The sequence below is a fragment of the Hylobates moloch genome, unplaced genomic scaffold, assembly GCF_009828535.3.
Source record: "Hylobates moloch isolate HMO894 unplaced genomic scaffold, HMol_V3 SCAFFOLD_11, whole genome shotgun sequence".
Taxonomy (NCBI): domain Eukaryota; kingdom Metazoa; phylum Chordata; class Mammalia; order Primates; family Hylobatidae; genus Hylobates; species Hylobates moloch.
The window spans coordinates 34,303,303-34,321,286 of NW_026652286.1; the positions used below are offsets into that span (position 1 = coordinate 34,303,303).

At 43.5% G+C, this 17,984-nt stretch overlaps 1 protein-coding gene across 13 annotated transcripts in view; it reads right to left on the reverse strand.

The window, feature by feature from the left end:
- BMAL1 (basic helix-loop-helix ARNT like 1) overlaps nucleotides 1–17,984 on the reverse strand; it is a 110,691-nt gene that overhangs the window by 11,845 nt on the left and 80,862 nt on the right. For 9 of the 13 annotated variants that reach the window (XM_032166556.2, XM_058446978.1, XM_032166560.2 and 6 more), the window contains 8 exons: nucleotides 17,579–17,736; nucleotides 15,751–15,830; nucleotides 10,598–10,690; nucleotides 9,391–9,508; nucleotides 6,371–6,520; nucleotides 3,704–3,950; nucleotides 1,918–2,024; nucleotides 265–415 (listed from right to left, as the gene is read on the reverse strand). In XM_032166556.2, coding sequence (XP_032022447.1) covers nucleotides 265–415; nucleotides 1,918–2,024; nucleotides 3,704–3,950; nucleotides 6,371–6,520; nucleotides 9,391–9,508; nucleotides 10,598–10,690; nucleotides 15,751–15,830; nucleotides 17,579–17,736 — 1,104 coding nt within the window. The remainder of the gene's footprint in view (nucleotides 1–264; nucleotides 416–1,917; nucleotides 2,025–3,703; nucleotides 3,951–6,370; nucleotides 6,521–9,390; nucleotides 9,509–10,597; nucleotides 10,691–15,750; nucleotides 15,831–17,578; nucleotides 17,737–17,984) is intronic. The other 4 variants (XM_032166565.2, XM_032166552.3, XM_058446982.1 and 1 more) reach the window with 1 other exon arrangement.

Sequence of the window (17,984 nt, forward strand, 5' to 3'; positions counted from 1 at the left end):
AAGGTTAGCTGCTTTATCTGGAAGGAAATGTTGCTATTTCCTGGAGCAGTTTCATAAGCCAGGGCCTGCATGGTACAAGTACTGACGCTTGTCCTTTGTTAACAATCCTTTCTAGCTTCTGCCAGTCCTGAGGCTTCACAGGTATTAGCAAGATGGCATTAAAGGATATGATACTGGATGTTGCCTGGACCCCATTTCCCAGATAAGGAGCCCTAGGCATCTCTTTGAAGCAAGGGGAGCTTCAGATATAGGAAAAGTACTTACAAAACAACAGTGTTAGTTGAGACAATATATTCTACTTCCTTGGTCCAAGGGTTCATGAAACTGAACCATCGACTCCGTAGTGTGATAAAAGAACCATCTTTGATTTTAAATTTATAACAATTAGTTGTAATTTTTTCTCTTGTCTGTAAAACTGAAAATGTAAAGAAAACATGGACATTGTTGTTTTCTCAGACCAAAGTATTAAACAGGACATCCAATACAAAATATTAAAGGTACTTGAGCTCCAATGACATCGCTCTTTAGTAAGCCAAGGAAACTCCAGTGGTCAACACTCAGGAAATAGGTTGTTTTCTGAGGGTCTAACTCAGAGCCTTTCAATTCATTTGTGAAGCTGTCACAATTTTCCATAGTCTGTAAAATTGAGGCTCTAGGGAATTACTGACTTCATGTTATACATCTAACTGGAATCAGCTCTAACATGACCACCACCAAATGAGAAGGCACTGTCCAAAATGTCATGCTTTATCCCAATCACAAAGCCCAAGGGCAATATAGAACTTATCTCATTTCTAAGAACATCCAAATCAACAGAGGCCACTCACCTATTCAACCTCATTCTTTCATGTAACAAACATGTAATGAGCCCTTCTCATGTGTCAGGCACTGGAGATACAAGAGGAGACAGGCTATGACTCCTGCACTCAAGAAGAGCAATGAGGGAAGGCTATACAGGGAGAAGAGATCAGAGCCTTGAGGGATGAACACGAGTTTGCCAAGAGAAGGAGGGAAGAACCCAGCAGTGCCTGAGGAGCAGCAGGGTCTGGTGGGGGAGAGGCCAGTGAGAAGGTCAGTGTGCCTGAAGCACAGGCCTCTGCAGGCAGGGATGGGGACTGAAACTGAGGAGGTGGGCTGGTGCCAGAAGGTGGAAGGTCTCACATTTGAATGCCTGTCAAAAGCATTTGGGCTTGAGTCTAAAGCAGGAGATGTTTAAGCAGGCTGATGTTATCAGGCTCAATCTATCTGGGGATAAATGGGATAACTGTGGAAGATGAACTGGGGGTGAGAGGGAGCAGGGAAACCCTGAGAAGTCTATCACAGGTCTCTAGGTAGGCACAAGGGCCTGAACCAGGGTGATGGCAGTAGAGGTGGTAAACCTGAGAAGTCTATCACAGGTCTCTAGGTAGGCACAAGGGCCTGAACCAGGGTGATGGCAGTAGAGGTGGTAAAAAGTAGACTTTTGGAAATGCATGTCTGAGGTGAATGAACAGGATCTGGTGGAGACACAGTGAAAGACGGGGTCAGTGTTGGTCTCTCTCAGGAGGCTGCACATGAAGCCACAGCATTAGTCAAGACAGAAAATACAGGAGGTAGTGCAGGCTTGAATGGAAAAGAGAATCAGATCAGTCTGGTCCATACTGAATCTTTACAGGGTCTGGGAAAACCCTCTGAACAAGAGATGTCTTTCAGAAACTGCCATGCAGTCAGCACAGGGCAACTACAAGGGGGATAAACAGTGCCTGCAGGCATCAGCTTCCTCTTCGCACAGATGTTCTGACCTGAAGAGTCCTAGGCTGGCTGACTCTACATCCTCTCTACATCCTCAGTGGACAGATTTCCCTGGAAGGTCATGTGGACTAGCCTAGAAGCAAGGGGACACTTTAAACTCAAGATCTTTTATACATCCTAGCTTACCTTGCCTATGACATTCTGCAAGATGTCCTATGTCATCTTGGTGAAAATATTCATAACACGATGTGCCTAGAAGTTCTTGTGGTAAATATGCCAAAATAGCTGTTGCCCTAAAAGGGAATAAAGGAATATTTAAAGAAGACAAAGCCATTCAGACGATTAATTGCAACTTTGCAATGGATAAACCCTGCTACAGCCTATGAGAGCAATGTCAAAGCTGCAGGCAAAAGAGCTGGATGGATTTTTAGAGGGCTCACTGTTTGGATCTTTTTCTCTTTTTTTCTGGCATCTGAATTTAATCAAGGCTATAAAAATAGAGGGAAACAAAGCAAAGCCTTTGTAAAGGGACTATTATCACAAGAAATCAAATCTGTGGGGGCTTTAAAAATGGCAACCAGTTGGGCACGGTGGTTCATGCCTGTCATCCCAGCACTTTGGGAGGCCGAGTTGGGCAGATTGTCTGAGCTCAGGAGTTCAAGTTTAGCTTGGGCAACATGGCGAAACCCTGTCTCTACCAAAAACACAGAAAAATGAGCTGGGTATGGTGACACACATCTATGGTCACAGCTACCTGGGAGGCTGAGGTGGGAGGACTGCTTGAGCCCAGAAGGTCAAGGCTGCAGTAAGCCAAGATCTCGCCACTGCACTCTAGCCTGGGTGACAGACTGAGATCTGTCTTTAAAAAAGGAACCACATTAATTAGATTAAAATGTGGTATAAATCTAAACCTTAGTGCAAGGCTTCTGGTTTTTGCTGCCTTTATCAGGACAACCAAATGCCAGAAGCTGCAGCAGCTGAGGCCACAAGACAGCTGAGGCTGTCTCCTTTTCCAGCATGTTGTGGCTGTCTCTAGTAGCCAGAAAAATTATTAGCCTGTGCATATTCTGAGGGAAAGCAGTAGGCAGCAGTAAATTTGGGACACCTGGGTCCTTGGTCCAGGTCTATTACCAATTAGTTGTGAATCCTACAGGAGACCAGTCCCCAGGCTGGGCCTCTGTTCTTCATCCATAAAATAAGAAGGTTGGATTAGATCAACGCTGTCCAACAAGAATTTCTGTGATGATGGAAGTGTTCTATGTTTGTGCCGTTAGCCACATGGGAGGCTACCATGGCCAACGAGTATTTTATTGGACAACTCAGGACTAAATAATTACTTCTAAGTACTAGATTCAAAAGAATTTCAATCACAATAATGGTTCTGGAACATTCCATAGATTCAGACAGCATGCTATCCCTACTGTTTTTCTTTCAGCCACGGACATCAAGGCACCCCACTTAATTGTCTCTATATGCCAAAGAATGACAGAAAAATCTCTGTATTTATGACGATATCCTATTGAATCTCATTTTTTAACAGAGACTCCCATCACTTGTTTCTTTCTTTTTTTTTGAACCAGGGTCTCACTCTGTTGACCAGGCGGAAGTGCAGTGGTACAATCACAGCTCACTGCAGCCTTGACCTCCCAAGGCTCAGCTGATCCTCCTGCCTCAGCCTCCAGAGTAGATGGGACTACAGGTATATGCCACCATGCCTGGCTAATTTTTGTATTTTTAGTAGAGACAGGGTTTTGCCATGTTGCCCAGGCTAGTCGCGAACTCCTGGGCTCAAGTGATCCACCTGCCTTGGCCTCCCGAAGTGCTGGGATTTCATGTGTGAGCCACTGCACCCAGCTTTGTTTCTTTCTTCATTCTTAGAAAAGCCAGCTGATGGCCCAGTCTTCTCTGCTTTTTAGATCAGGGTTGAAAATCCTCTACCATCATTGCTCAAGGGTAATATGTAGACTCTTACCTCTGGTCTACAAAAACAAACTTTCCATCTATCGCGTGCCGAGAAACATATTCCATAGATTTCACCCTGATTTCCCCATTCACTGGTTGTGGAACTACATGAGAATGCAGTCGTCCAATTGCAACGAGGCAGCTGAGGTTACATCCCTCATTGTCTGGTTCGTTGTCTTCATCCAGCCCCATCTTTGTGGGTGGCCAGCTTTTCAAATAGCCTGTGCTGTGGATTGTGCAGAAGCTTTTTCGATCTGCTAGAAAGCAAAGTTCGTGGTTAGTGTCATCACTACGTTTGGGTCATGGAGGTGTACACGGCCGATGGTGGGGTGGGATGTAGGTAGGGAGTCAAAAAATAAAATCAAGGCTTCAGTCTCCAGAAGTGAGCATCTAGTGAAAGGGGCAGACAGAAAGAAAAACAAAAAACTGTCATCTGGTGTCAGAATGCTTAAGTAGGGCCAGTTATACCATGGGCATTCCTTACATGCACCAAGGAAGGAATATCTTAACTCTTCCTGGGGAGAGGAAGGCTCCCCCAAAAAAACAGTGGAGGAGGTGGGTCAAGAAGGATGAGCAGTGGCTGAGGGACTAGAATGTATAAAGGCTGAGGACGTACAAAGGCACAGAGGCACAGCCTATATAGGAAATGGCCAAGAGCTCTGTGTGGTTGAAGTGAAATTGGAGGTACTGGGAGTGAGGGGCAAATTGGAAAGGCAGGTTGGGGGAAGATTAAAAGGGCCTTGGATTACTTGCTAACCAATATGTTGGTCTATTTTTTTAAGGCAGGAAATGCAGAGCATCTACAGGTATTTAAGTGCAGAAACAGCAAAATCAAATTGTGGTTTGGATGCTATAGGAGCAGAGTGACGTGTGAACTGGAAGAGAGTAGAAAACAGAAGTAGGAAGGCTGGTTCAGGGGCCAGTGGCTATAATACAGCAAGAGATTAGGAGGACTGAACTATCGCAGTGCAGTGAAGACGAGAGGGAGTCTGTGCATATTCTGAGGGAAAGCAGTAGGCAGCAGTAAATTTGGGAAAGGAAGCAGGAGAAATTTCTGAGATCAAACTGTTGGGATTTGCTATGAATAGCAGGCTTAAGGGAAAGAAACAAATGAAGATGACCTCAACTTTTCTGGATGGGTGGTTGCTGGTGTCATTCACTGACTCAGTGAAGAAAGAAAACAGACTAGAAGAGAGAGAGAGAAAAAAATATTTCGATTTGGGACACATTAAATGTGGAGCACCTATAGACTTCACCAACAAGCAAACCACTGTGGAGTGTCTGCCAAGCGTGGAGTCTGTGCTGGTTACTGGAATAGAGTGAAAAACAAATCAGACATGCCTTTGTGGAGTTTACAGCCTAGTGGGGAAGACAGACTTTAAACAAATAATCGCACAAATAACTATATAACAGCAAGTATAAGAAAGCACTAGAAAGCAAACAAACAGGGTGCTATAAGACATAAGGCAGTCTGAGGTTGGAGAGAGCCATGTGAAGGGAGCTCATGGGGAAAGGGAAGAAATTCCAACCAGGAAGCGACAGCATGTGCAGAAGCATTGCCCAGAAGGGCCTTGAGGCATCCAAGGAAGTCAACATGGCTCACATGTGCTTAGTGGCAGGGTCAGGGGCTGCATGGTCACATTAAATATTTTGAGCTTTTCTTCAAGAGCAATAAGGAACACTGAAGGGTTTTTAAAAGGGGACTGATAAAAAGATCATCCTGGCTGCTGTGTTAGGGGTGGGGAGCATGTGGGTCTACACTTTATGAGACCTGGTGAGAGTTGGGGGCAGCCTGGAGCTGAGTGACAGTAGGCAGCATGGAAAGGGACAGACATTTCAGAGAACTTTTGCAGATGGGACTCTTTGTGGCAGGACTTCATAACTAATGGGATTGAGGAGTGGGGTGGTGAAGCAGAAGTGAGGGCGCCTCCCTGGCTTCTAGCATAAGCAGCCAGCTGGATGGCAGTGCCATTTATGCTGGAGGAGAGGCTCAAGTGATTACTTTGGCACGTATCCTGTTGGAGATTCCCCTGAGATATCCAAGCAGGTTGATTTAGTAAGCAGTACCTTTATGAATCTGGAGTTCAAAAGACAAGTCTAGGCTGGAAATATGAATGTGGAAGTTGTTGGCATTTAAAGCCAAGGGAGTAGATGACGTGACCTACAGAGAGAGACTGCAGACAGAGAAGCAGCCTAGGACAGAGAGGGGCAGCCAGCAAAGGGGCCAGCAAGAGAGCCTGTAGCAGCAGGGGGTCGGGGAGGAGGAAGAAGAATGTGGTTTCATGGAATCCAAGGGAAGAGAACACTTCAAGAAGGAAGACAAAGGGAAAGTGTTCATTGCATTTAACAATGAGCTCAGAGTAATTTTGGTGGACTGGTGGGTGTTCATAAGGCAGTTAGGATTGTGGCTGAGGGTATTCTTCCTCAATCACGTTAAAAGAAACACAATTTAAACAGAGGAGGCCTCTCCACAAATCTCTGCTATCAGGCTTTTCAGCTCTCTCCTCTGCTCCCAACTGCCCTACACATAGGGAGGACCGCAGGGTCCTGTCTGCAGTCCTGGGACCTGCCACTCTGGCCAGCCAGAAACCACTGAACCAATGCCCAGCTGACAGCTCCGCTGTAGAAAGCATGCTTCACCTGTCACAGGGTTTTAATGGACTGTTAAAATTGTTACCTTTTTTCTTTGAGCAGGTAGAGGGGAAGTCCTTGTCTTCAACCTTTACTGAAGGCCTGTTACACTTCATCCTACAGAAGAAAGAACGTCGTGCTCCAGAACATAATCGAGATGGCCCAGGGGTTATATCTGTTTTAACTGGAAGTCCAGCTGCAAATCAATACACAAAATGTGATAAACTGAGAGCAGTGTTGTCTGTCAGGAGGGGGAGTGTGACCTTGAGCAAAGCCTTTTCTTGCTTGCCTCACTGTTTTATAATGATGACATGAGACAAATATCTCCCAAGTTTAGGCTTTAGCAGATGCAGCATGGATAGGTGTGTTGTCAGTCTGGAAATGTTTATAAATCACATTGAGTGTGCTACTAAATAAATGGATTAGGTACTCTGGGGATGAAAAGAAATATAGTATGGGGTTCTTGCCCAATAGAAGCTTATGGCTGACAAAGGAGAAATGGAGGTGCACCAAGAAAAGATTAATAATGGGACAGGGTGATGTATGATTAGTGCCAAATAAATGGCAAAGACAACCTGTGCTTCCCAGAGGAGAAGGAACTTGGGCTGTCACTGAAGGATGAGTAGGATATGGATATTGGGAAGGAAAGGTGGGAGCAGGACTGCCTTAAGTTCTCAACCTGGCTTGTAGGCCAGAATCCCCTGGATGCATGATCAACCTACAGATTCCTGGACCCCATTCTAGATCTGTGCTGTCCAGTGCATTAGCCACTAGCTGCATGCAGCTACTGAGCACTTGAAATGTGGCTTTTCTGAATTGAAATGTGCTGTAAGTGTGAAATACACACAAGATTTCAAAGACAGTATAGAAAAATAAAACAATGTGAACGAACTTATTAGTTGTTTATAATTATTACATGCTGAAATAATATTTTGGAGTTAATTTTGCATTTATTTTTATTTTTTAAAATCTGGCTACCAGAAAATATGAAATTACATATGTGGCTCATGTTTGTGGTTTGCATTATGTTTCTATTGGACTGTGCTGTCTGGAAAAACCAAATTAGAATCTCTGGGGGTGGAGCATGACTATGTTGAAAAGCTCCCAGGTGATTCTGAGGTACACACCTCCTTACCAAGCACTGGCTAGGTGTCAGTACAGAAGCCGAGGGAAAACACACCCATGGCCGTCACGTGAGCAAGTGTGCCGAGGAATGGCCACTGCCCAGGGCTCCTTCTGGGCCTCCTCCCCTCCCATCTACCTCCCACACTGCCATCTCTGCGATCTCCCCTAGAATGCCAATCCGAGCCTGCCCCGCCCAACTCAGAGCCCTTCACTGTGTCCCCACAGAACAAATGGTCTTCATGGTTCAGCCCTTCCCCTTCCCTGCACGTTTTGTCCAGTAGCACCAAGCAAGCCACGTGGCTCCACACCCCTGCACCTGTCCACAGATTGCTTCCTCTTCTCTCTTCCTCCCTTCATTACCTGGCAAACATTAATTCATCTTTTCAAACCCACCTCGGTTGTCATCTACTCAGTGATGCCTGTCCTTGCGCCCACATGAGAATTAATCATCCGTTCTCTATGCCTGGCACTATTTCTATGGCTGTACCTATTACTATGCAGGGTGCTGTCTGTCTCATTTCTCTGACTATATGCTAAGAGCCTCAAAGGCAAGGCCCAAATGCCATTCATATTTTTCTCCTAAGGTCACTAAAAAGAAGCCAAGGCTAGGCTATAAAGAACAACAGATACCAAAGTCTGCATTTTACTTTTAGGAACAAGAGGAGTGCTGTAATGAAAGAGATGATTTGAAGGAGATTCCTCTGGTGGTGTTTCTTTCCAGGGATTAACATGGACAGCTTGGGAGCAAGACATTAGTTAAGCCATAACTGCACTGGGCCAAGGTGAATGCAACACTGATACTGTTCTTACTATGTGCTAGGAACTGTTCTGCCTGCTTTATATACATTAACACTTTCAATCCTCACAACAACCCAATGAAATAGGTACTCTTCCATAAATGAGAAAACTGAGACAGAGAGAGGTTAAGTAACTTGCTCAAGGTCACACAGCTAGTGAATGGTGGAGCCGGAATGAGCCCAGTAATCTCCCTTATGTTCTCATTCCCTTTTTTTTTTTTTTTTCTTTTTTTGAGACAGAGTCTTGCTCTGTCACCCAGGCTGGAGTGCAGTGGTACGATCTCAGCTCACTGCAACCCCCACCTCCTGGATTCAAGAAACTCTCCTGCCTCAGCCTCCCAAGTAGCTGGGATTACAGGCACGCACCACCACACCTGGCTAATTTTTGTATTATTAGTAGAGACGGGGTTTTGCCATTTTGGCCAGGTTAGTTGCAAACTCCTGACCTCAAGAGATCCGCCTGCCTCAGCCTCCCAAAGTGCTGGGATTACAGGTGTGAGCCACCGCGCCCAGCCAGAGTCCTCATTCTTAACTGTAGGAGTACACAGCCTCCCACAGGACTAAAGTAGATGACAGCTACTGGGGCCTTGCACAGGAGTGTGTGCAGTAGCAGGAAGCTGGGGGCAGAGGGGACGATGTGAATGGTGGTTCCATTACTGCAAGAAGAAAGCCAGGTGGGGGAGCCAACCTAAGGAGGAACACTTTGGTTGAAGAAACACCATATTTATAGTTGACGTTTTCTTACTTTTATGAGGCTGCCTGTGTGCAACTCAGGTAAATAGGGCCCATTTGTTCTGGGAGAACAAATCAAACTTAGCCCTTTAAACTCAGGAGCATACAACTGGGATTTTCTAGATTCTGAAAGAAAAAAAAGTCTAAAAATCAGAAAGAATCCAGTCTAAATAGCTCTTCTTTTCAATAAATTTGGACATTGAGATTTTTTTTTCTTCTTTTTATGTAAAAGAAACCCAAAAGAACATAAATAATTCCATTTAGCCAAAGATAGCTCTGGTGCCCCAGAAAGAGGACAGAGAAGTAGGACTGGAAAGGCTGAGCCCATCACACACACCCGCCCTCTGCTCACTCAGGGTTGGCTGCCTGTGAGTGGGCTGCTGAGGAAATGTGAGGCCTCTCTGGTACTCACTTTTTGCATCTATGAGCCGCTCCCGGGGTGCGGTGTCGGAGGAAGAGAGCTGCTCCTTGACTTTGGCGATATCTTTAGGATGCAGGTAGTCAAACAAACTCTGACCAATCAGATCATTCTGTGGAGATGAAATGTTAAACATGACAAGTCAACTGCATGCAGAAAACCAATTATGCAACAAGTAAGCGCACACAGTCTGCATGTTACCTTTATTTTGTTTTTGTGCATGAGACCTCAAACTTTCCTATGTGAACCTGTACATAGGTCCAACCACTTTGCCTAGACACCAGGAAGGAGGCACCTGGAGGTTGATTTTGATAACGTAAGGGGAAAACCCTCAATTATATAAATAGTTTATGCTCTTCTAAGGCAATAATCTTGGAATTCCCCTGTAAGACCTCAGAAGGCAGAAGATAGGGGTGGGCTCTGATTCCAGCTCTGCTGTTCAGCCTCTCTGTTCTCAAGCAAGTCATGCATATCATATGCTTCAGTCACCTTGTCTATTAACAGAGATAACAGCAACTTCCTCCATAACTTTGCTCTGAGACTAAAAAGAGCCGAAATCTTTGGAAAATTAAATTTACATTAATTCTAATTTACATAAATGTCATTTTGATTCTTCAAGTCTTCTGCCTACCAAGCTTCCATGCAAATACCAGTGTGTCAGTGAGTGAATGAATAAATGAATAAAAACTCTGGGGGACATAATAGGTGAAAAGTTCTGTTCTAGAAGCATTTATAAATATTACTCTTATTTGATCCTATAGGTTATCATCATCAATTTTTAGAGTAAACTGAGGTTCAACAGAGCTAAGTGACACAGCACTGCAAACACAGCATGGAATGGATTTCCAAGTGACGTATTCTCTGGTATTGTGTTACCTGCCTACCTTTCTCCCTTGTCAGATAGCCTCTTACCCCTCTGTCCTCGCCACATATTGTGGGATATTTATTTTGCAGCAATAGAAGAAAGCCATAATGCTATTGATCAGATCAGAGTCAGATATTTCAATGGGGGGAATATGGAACATATTACAAGATTGTTCTAAGTCTAAATTAATTTATCTGTTAAGAAGTTAAGAATTTTCTGGAAGAAGTTCACATGTGACTTGTATACTATAATTATTCTGACAAAACTGAGTGACACTTCTGACTTCTGACTGCTGTGAGGCTGCCCACCACCAACAGGAGCATGAACAATACCTACCTGGCTGTAGTTGAGGATCTTGAAGACAGACTCTGAGACAAAGAGTATCTTCCCTCGGTCACATCCTACGACAAACAAAAATCCATCTGCTGCCTAATCAGGAGAAATGGATAATCAATTTCTCATACTTTAGGAAACATAATTTGTAATCACCCTGATAACAAATAGAGGATGTGCTTTCTAAGCATCCAAAGCACAGGAACACCCACTGACAGTTTCAGTGATATCCTGAGTGCAGAATGCTGAAAACAAATGTCTCTGAAGAACTATAAGATTTTGTGTGTGTGTGTGTGTGTGTGTGTTTCTACATATCATCCAATTATTATAGGAAAAAAGTCCAATTAAAGTAAGTTCTATTTCAAAGCAGAATTCAACTTGCACGTGTTCTTTTGAAGGTATCATGGTCCAGAGAATCATATTTCATTGCTCTAATTAAAACAACTCTATGGAGAGTCACAGAATCTGAGATTTGGAAGGACTCTTGAAGAATCCCCTCTCCAACATCTCAGCCACCATCTGCCTTCAACTTGAAAACCTCCATGTACAGGGAGCTCTCTAAAACAGTGGTTCTCAACATTTGGAGTAGTGTTTTTTGTTTTTGTTTTTATGCTGATGGTCTGGCATGGGGCTGATCACTGGGGTATTTTTAAACCCATCCCACTTCCACGTTAATGTGATTCTAAGGTACACAGGGCTGAGAATTACTACTCTCAAATGTTATCCCTCCATCCAGGGCCGGACTATTTGCATTCCAAGTGAGACAAGAAAAGCAAAATTCCCCCCCTTAGATTCTTCTTACCCCTTCTTCAGTTTAATACAAAAAATCTAAATGTTCCAATAAAGCCAGCCATTAAGATAGGACAACATTTGGTAAAGAGACTGAAGCAGGTAAATACCCAAGCTATAGTGCCTGAGAGCTTGGGCTGTTTTGTCAGTATATGTATGAATGCCACCCACTGCCTTCCAGACATACAACCACTCAACTTCTGCTGGGGTCTTCTAGTGACAAGGAGGGTGCGCCCCACTCTGTCATGCCCTTGCTCTTATGACTCAGCCCTCCCTGGTTCTAATACACAGTGGGCTAGTTTCTCACCTTATTCACTGGTCCTTAATCTGCTCTTTGGAAAAATACAGAGAAACTCTGTTCTCTTTTTCCACAAAAGGGCCTTCATGACGTAGTTTAATTCAAAGAACTAGGAAATGAATTAATGTGCCAGAAGGTAAAAGAATGGTGAATGTACTTGTGCTGGGACAGAAGAAATGAGTGAGAGGGGAACAGAATCACTGTTGCTTAAGACCCTGGCAGGCTACTCAGCCAGAAGGAAGCTGGGGAGGATTCTTTCCTAAGTTAGGTCCCTAAGCTGGCCCAGGGGCAAGGGATGACAGTGAGGAGGAAGTAACTTTCCAAGCACCATCTGCTGGAAGCCTCATTCTGTCAACAAATAGGGTATTAATAAGTTCCTCGTTTGCTTTGCAGATAATCTTATATCTCATAGAAGTGTTTTTGAGGCTTTTCATTGATGTGGTAATGTGGCTTGAAAGGTACCTGGACAGAAGGGAACTGTGACACCCTGGAAGTAATGCTGGGCAGGGTCACGCCTGAACCGACAACACGGGTAAAGCTATTTCAATACTCCAGGGGAAAGCCAGCAGGTTCCAAAGCAGTGAATGCATCAGCGAGGGCAGGCTCTGGACATTCCAACTCCACAGCACCCTGGCCAGCAGACCATCTGTGAAGGAGCCGGGCCCGAAGGACCGCTAAGGAGCAGAAGCTGTGAGAACACTACCAGCACCACAGAGCCACAGGGCCAGCCAGTGGCAGGGTCACTCTTGGGAAGACGGTGCTGGTTAATAAATAACACAGAGGTTCTGGTATGGTCTGCCTAGTTTTCAAAACATGGGGAAGTAGACTAATGTAGACATTGTAAACTGATACAGTTGACTAATCACTGACATACACTTTATTAAAGATATTTTGAAAGCACTTAGTAAAGAAAGCAGTTTGTCCACTTTGCATTGCTGAGGAAAAGCAGAAGTCCAGCTCCTGCAGCCAAACTGTCTGAACATCATCTGAGTGGACCTGGCTTTCTGTTGAAGCAAGTCCCTGGAACTGGGCCCCTGGAAGTGGTAAGGGCTTGGAAAGTATTTCACAGCCACTGACACGTGCCAGAGAAGTGACAAAAGCTTAATAAGGCAAGAGAGATCACTCCTGAGTGCTGCATAAAACAAGGGAGTAGAAAAGACAAGCCCAACATGAAGTATTTAGCTGAGATAGCATTATAATCCTTGTTCCATACCCTGGTAAGTATGGGTATCTGATAGAAAATTATTAAGAAAAGCAGCAACAAGAAAATGATTAAGCATGTGCCATTGCAAAAGGAGCTTGTTTTATTTATTTTTAAATTTGTCCATCCACAGGACTCTGCTTGATAATTATTTTACATATATATATATATATATATATATATATATATATGAAATAAAGACATAGATTCTTTTTCTTAAAATAATCAAGCCTGTACCCCAGCCTAAAATGTCATTGATTTGGATGTTCCTAGAACAATGCCAAGCCTCTAGTAAGTACACAAAAGGGTTTGTTGAATTCATGAATACGCAAGAATGAAAGGCATAGACACAGGCCTATCACATCTACAGCTGCAGATCTGTTACCAGTATGGGAATCAGGACCAGTTACATAATTTGTGGGGCCCAGTACAAAATGAAAATGCAGGGATCCTTGTTCAAAAATTACATTTTCAAGATGGTGACAGGGCATTAAACCAAGCATGGGGCCTTGTGAAACTGCAGAGGTCACATGCCCATGAAGCTGGCACCAATGGCAGCTACAGAAATCGGTCATATTTTAACCTCAGCAAATCCTCTCTGAGAACATGGACATCTTTATGAAAAGGATGGAGAGGTGGGCAGAGTTGGGTGTTTGAATAACTGTGTCCTGAGAGTGGTAACCGAAAGACTATCACTCACTTGATCAGGAGCCTGGTCCTACCCTAAAGTGTTTATCATTGATTTGGATGTTCCTAGAACAATGCCATGCATCTAGTAGGTATACAAAAATGTTTGTTGAATTTACGAATAAACAAGAATGAGAGGCACAGAGGCATGTATTGGATCCACAAGTCACACAAGATTCCAAGGGTCACTAATGACAAGCTGGACTGTGGGGCTATTCAACAAACAGGTTTTGACAGAAATGAAAGAGAAGTCCCATCTTAAGTTCGAAAAAGCACCTATACAAGATGTAAAAAACCTGACCTAACAATAATTCATATTCAGGAGAGAAGGGGGAGGAGGCAGTACTGCAGCTTCCCCAAATGATGCAGTACTAATAAGATGGCTTTTTTGGCAAGGAAGGCACTAGCCCCATTCAACCTCAGGCCAACCAGACCACAGTTGAAGTGCTGTATTGGGCTGTGGGAGTCACTTCTGGAAGGAATCGAGCAAATGCACGTGGCTCTGGAAAGTGTGTGTGGCAAACACTGTTGGGGGAGCCAATTCCCAACACCATTCCCAGGCCCCTTCTCTCTTGCCTGTCTCCACCAGGGAGGCTGGAAAATCTATAAATATTTGTTTCTGCACCCTGCCCTGCAGCTAGGTGTGACCAAGTGACACACTTTTGGATAAGCTGAAGTCCACTATTGAGTTTTCAGGAAGGTGTATCCTACCTTGATAAAAACGACAGCCAGACTAGAGCTTCATTTACCCCTATTTTTACAGTGGGTCTGGCTACTTAGACCTGGCATAGGTACCTGGCTACATTAAGGAAGCAAGCTAGCATGCTAGCTTGGTGTGGCTGAGTGCAAAGACAGAAAGAACCTGGTTCCTGTTGACCTAATTGAACCACTGCAGCAACCCCACATAAGCTACTGCAGACCAGTTATACTTGAGAAATGAAACTCTACTTATTCATCGGGTCTTCTGGTCCTTGCAGGTGAATGCTTTCCAATTTGAGATAGCATGTCATGAGGAGATAAATAGAGAATGCTGGAGTGAGCAGACAGGCCAGGCTTACAGAGCGCTGAAAATGGATAGTGATGATGCAAAATTCCAGATGGACTACCCTCTACTCTAGGGCTTTGCAAACTTCTGCTCAAAGATGGGTAGAAAGATTCTGTTGGCTGTGCAGGTAAGGTCAGCCCTGACTTCGTGGGAGGTGGAAGTGGGTATCTTTCCTTTTAGTTATGTTTTTCTATTCTGTTTACAATTTGCAAGAACACGTTTCTGAATCCAGTTTCTTTCCCTTCAATTCCCAAGTTAATCTCACTTTACGTAGTAACACAACTGAGAGCCTTGTGCCAACCTAATTCCGCATGGAAGACAACAGGTTCCCACAGTGCCACCTCAACCATCTCCCAGCAGAGATTTAGCAAGACAGAGAGAGGCACTCAAGTCAAGCAAGTGAAAGCATATACCTCTTGCATTTATTTATCTTTTTTGGACCACTAGTCTTTGGAAGTTTGTTTGTTTTTTGAGACAGAGTCTCACTCTGTTGCCCAAGCTGGAGTGCAGTGGCTCACTGCAACCTCCACCTCCCAGGTTCAAGCAATTCTCATGTCTCAGCCTCCCAAGTAGGCGCTTGCCACCACACCCAGCTAATTTTTATATATTTAGTAGAGACAGCGTGTCAACATGTTGGCCATGCTAGTCTCAAACTCGACCTCAGGTATCTGCCCATCTTGGCCTCTTAAAGTGCTGGGATTACAGGCGTGAACCACAGTTTTGTTATTTTGATGAGATTTTGGTGTAAAGATTTAGGTGGACTTTTTTTGTGCTAGTGGTTAAATCAGGTGAAGAGAAATTCTCAGTTGTTGTTGGTTTCAGTCCCTTCCTAAAATCTTCATGCAGAAATGTGATTCTTAAATCCCTCTTATTTTTAACAAATCCTGACTCTTCTGATTTTAAATTGCGGTGGCATAGACCTTCCATTTTTGTCTAGACGAGGTTAAAACAGGAGGAGAGTGGTTTTGTGGAAGAAATGTGAAGCCTGTCCAAACAATAAGATAAAGGGAGGGACCCAAGAGAGGAAGCAGGCCTAAAAAAAAACTCAGTGTTGAAACATCAAATTCCCACAGCTGGTACTTACTTGAAAATTTATAAAAACAAATGTTGTAAAACAATCCCATAATTGAACATACCCTGAGAATGAGGTGTTTCAATTCATCGTCTGACAGAAAAGTTGGTTTGTAGTTTGCTTCTGTATATGGATTGGTGGCACCTTAGGGGGAAAAAGAGAAAGAATTGGTATACTTGATATTCAGAAAATGTCTAACTTGCTGCCTCAAACCTTCTGTAAGTGGCCTAGTCCCTACGACCTGGTATTTAAATTTTATTGTTTAGGCCTTAACTGAGATGAGCCTAGATCTGGCTTTGGACAGAATCCTGTAAGCCAAAGAGAATTCCATGGAAAAGAGAACACTGTTACCCACAGGAGACCCAACAGGCCTGTTTTACTCATTACAGGGAAAACCAAGAGATAATAGAAGGAAGTTTAACAATCTGCTTCTAAGAAAGAAGGCAGCTCTGGAAGTAAACTGGTAGAGGCTCCTCAGAGAGTTCCCTCCTCCTAAGATCTATATTGAATGGGTTGTCTGGTAGTCCTTCAAATCACCACCCTAAATGTTCTTGGGAAACCATCCAGCCTGCCAGGCCCTGAGTAAATATATTGTGGAAGGCATTTAATGTGAGTTCCTCTTCATCACGGGTGAGTTAAACGAGCGTGGCAATGTGCAGGAATGCATTGCTTCAGTCAATGCAGCTCTCACTCCTAGGACTGAAAGGGGACAAGATTTAGGTTTAAAAGGCTGTCAATCCGGCATTTTTCAGGAGAACAATCACTTAACAGAGAAAAATGCCAGCAGTAAATGACTTGGAGTCTGTAGAATAACGAGTAGAATAGTGAAGGAATAAAAGGAAATGGATCTGTAACAATTCAAAGTACCATGGGGAGGGAGGGAGACAAGACGTGTTGCAACCATCCTATTGATCCTGATCCCTGCTCTTTATTGTAACTTGAGATTTGCCACTTTTTTCCAATTTAATAGAAATTAGTTTATAATAATTTAACCCATGTAATATTTGCTAATATGAATTTTTAAATGCCATTCTCCCAGCACAGAATACAACATTTATATTTTTGGGTAATGATCTAAAGTCAGACAAAACCAGCTACTTCTTATTTCTGGTGGCTTTGTGCAAATATAAAAAGACGCAATTCTTCTACCACGCAGGTCAGAGATCTGACTGAGCGCCCACTTTCCAATTTCCGCCAAAAGTCCAAGACTAGCTGTGGAAAATTCCAGGAACAGCATTCACTAAAATGCCTGATATATTTCAGATTTCTCTTGTGGTTTGGATAAGTCACTTCCACTTTTCTGCGTCTGTTTTCTCACCCTCCCCACACTCAGAAAAGAAGGAAAATACTGCCTCCCTCACAAAGAGTGGATCTGGTTCGGGAAAATTCCAGGAAGATGAAAATATCTTCAGTGTTCATTCCTGACAACAAAATGTCGCGAGAACCCGCAACCCGTGACTCACTTTTCAAAGGAACCATGATGAATTTTCATCTTTAAACTGACTTTTCTGTGTCACTGTGTGCACCTACATTTCTGCGTGTTATAATTGTAAGGATGGGATCCAGGCACAAACATAGGCAAGATGTGAGACATCAGAGCAGTATCATCTCTGATAGGCACAGAGCCTGATTACATGCATATACAGAGACATGCAAAGCACATAGTTTCTACGCTCTGAGAATGTGTGACTGCAAAATTACATGTCAAAACCCACATAAGCTCAATAATCACTTCATTTGCATCATGGCTGTTGCTGAAGAGTAAAGGCATACTACTCAAGGCTACATAATTGCAAGTAATAAACATCTGCCTTAGGGACAGGAACATTCTAGGCAAGGGTGGTAACATTTGTGGGCAAGGACATAAAGGACAATAGAGCCCAGGGTCTCACCTCTTAATGTTTTCATGTGCTGAACAGCCATCCTTAGCACAGTAAGTTTATCTAATTTCCTGGACATTGCGTTGCATGTTGGTACCAAAGAAGCCAATTCATCTATAAAACTGTTCATTTTATCCCGACGCCGCTTTTCAATCTGACTGTGAGCTTCCCTGAACAACAATATGAAAAACGATTTCTTATAAAATGTAACCAAGCATCAAGAAAAGATGACAAAAATAAATGAGTTGTAACTGTTTTCAATGTTCATCTGACAAGGCAAATTTAGAATTTGCAGAATGTTTAAAATTAGACTTTTCTACTAAAGTCTCCAAGAAAATGGTCTCACTGCCAGGTCAGTATTAGTTTTTTTATGTTTACCTCATCTTTAGAATTCAGGAGAAAAGCTACAAAAATTGTC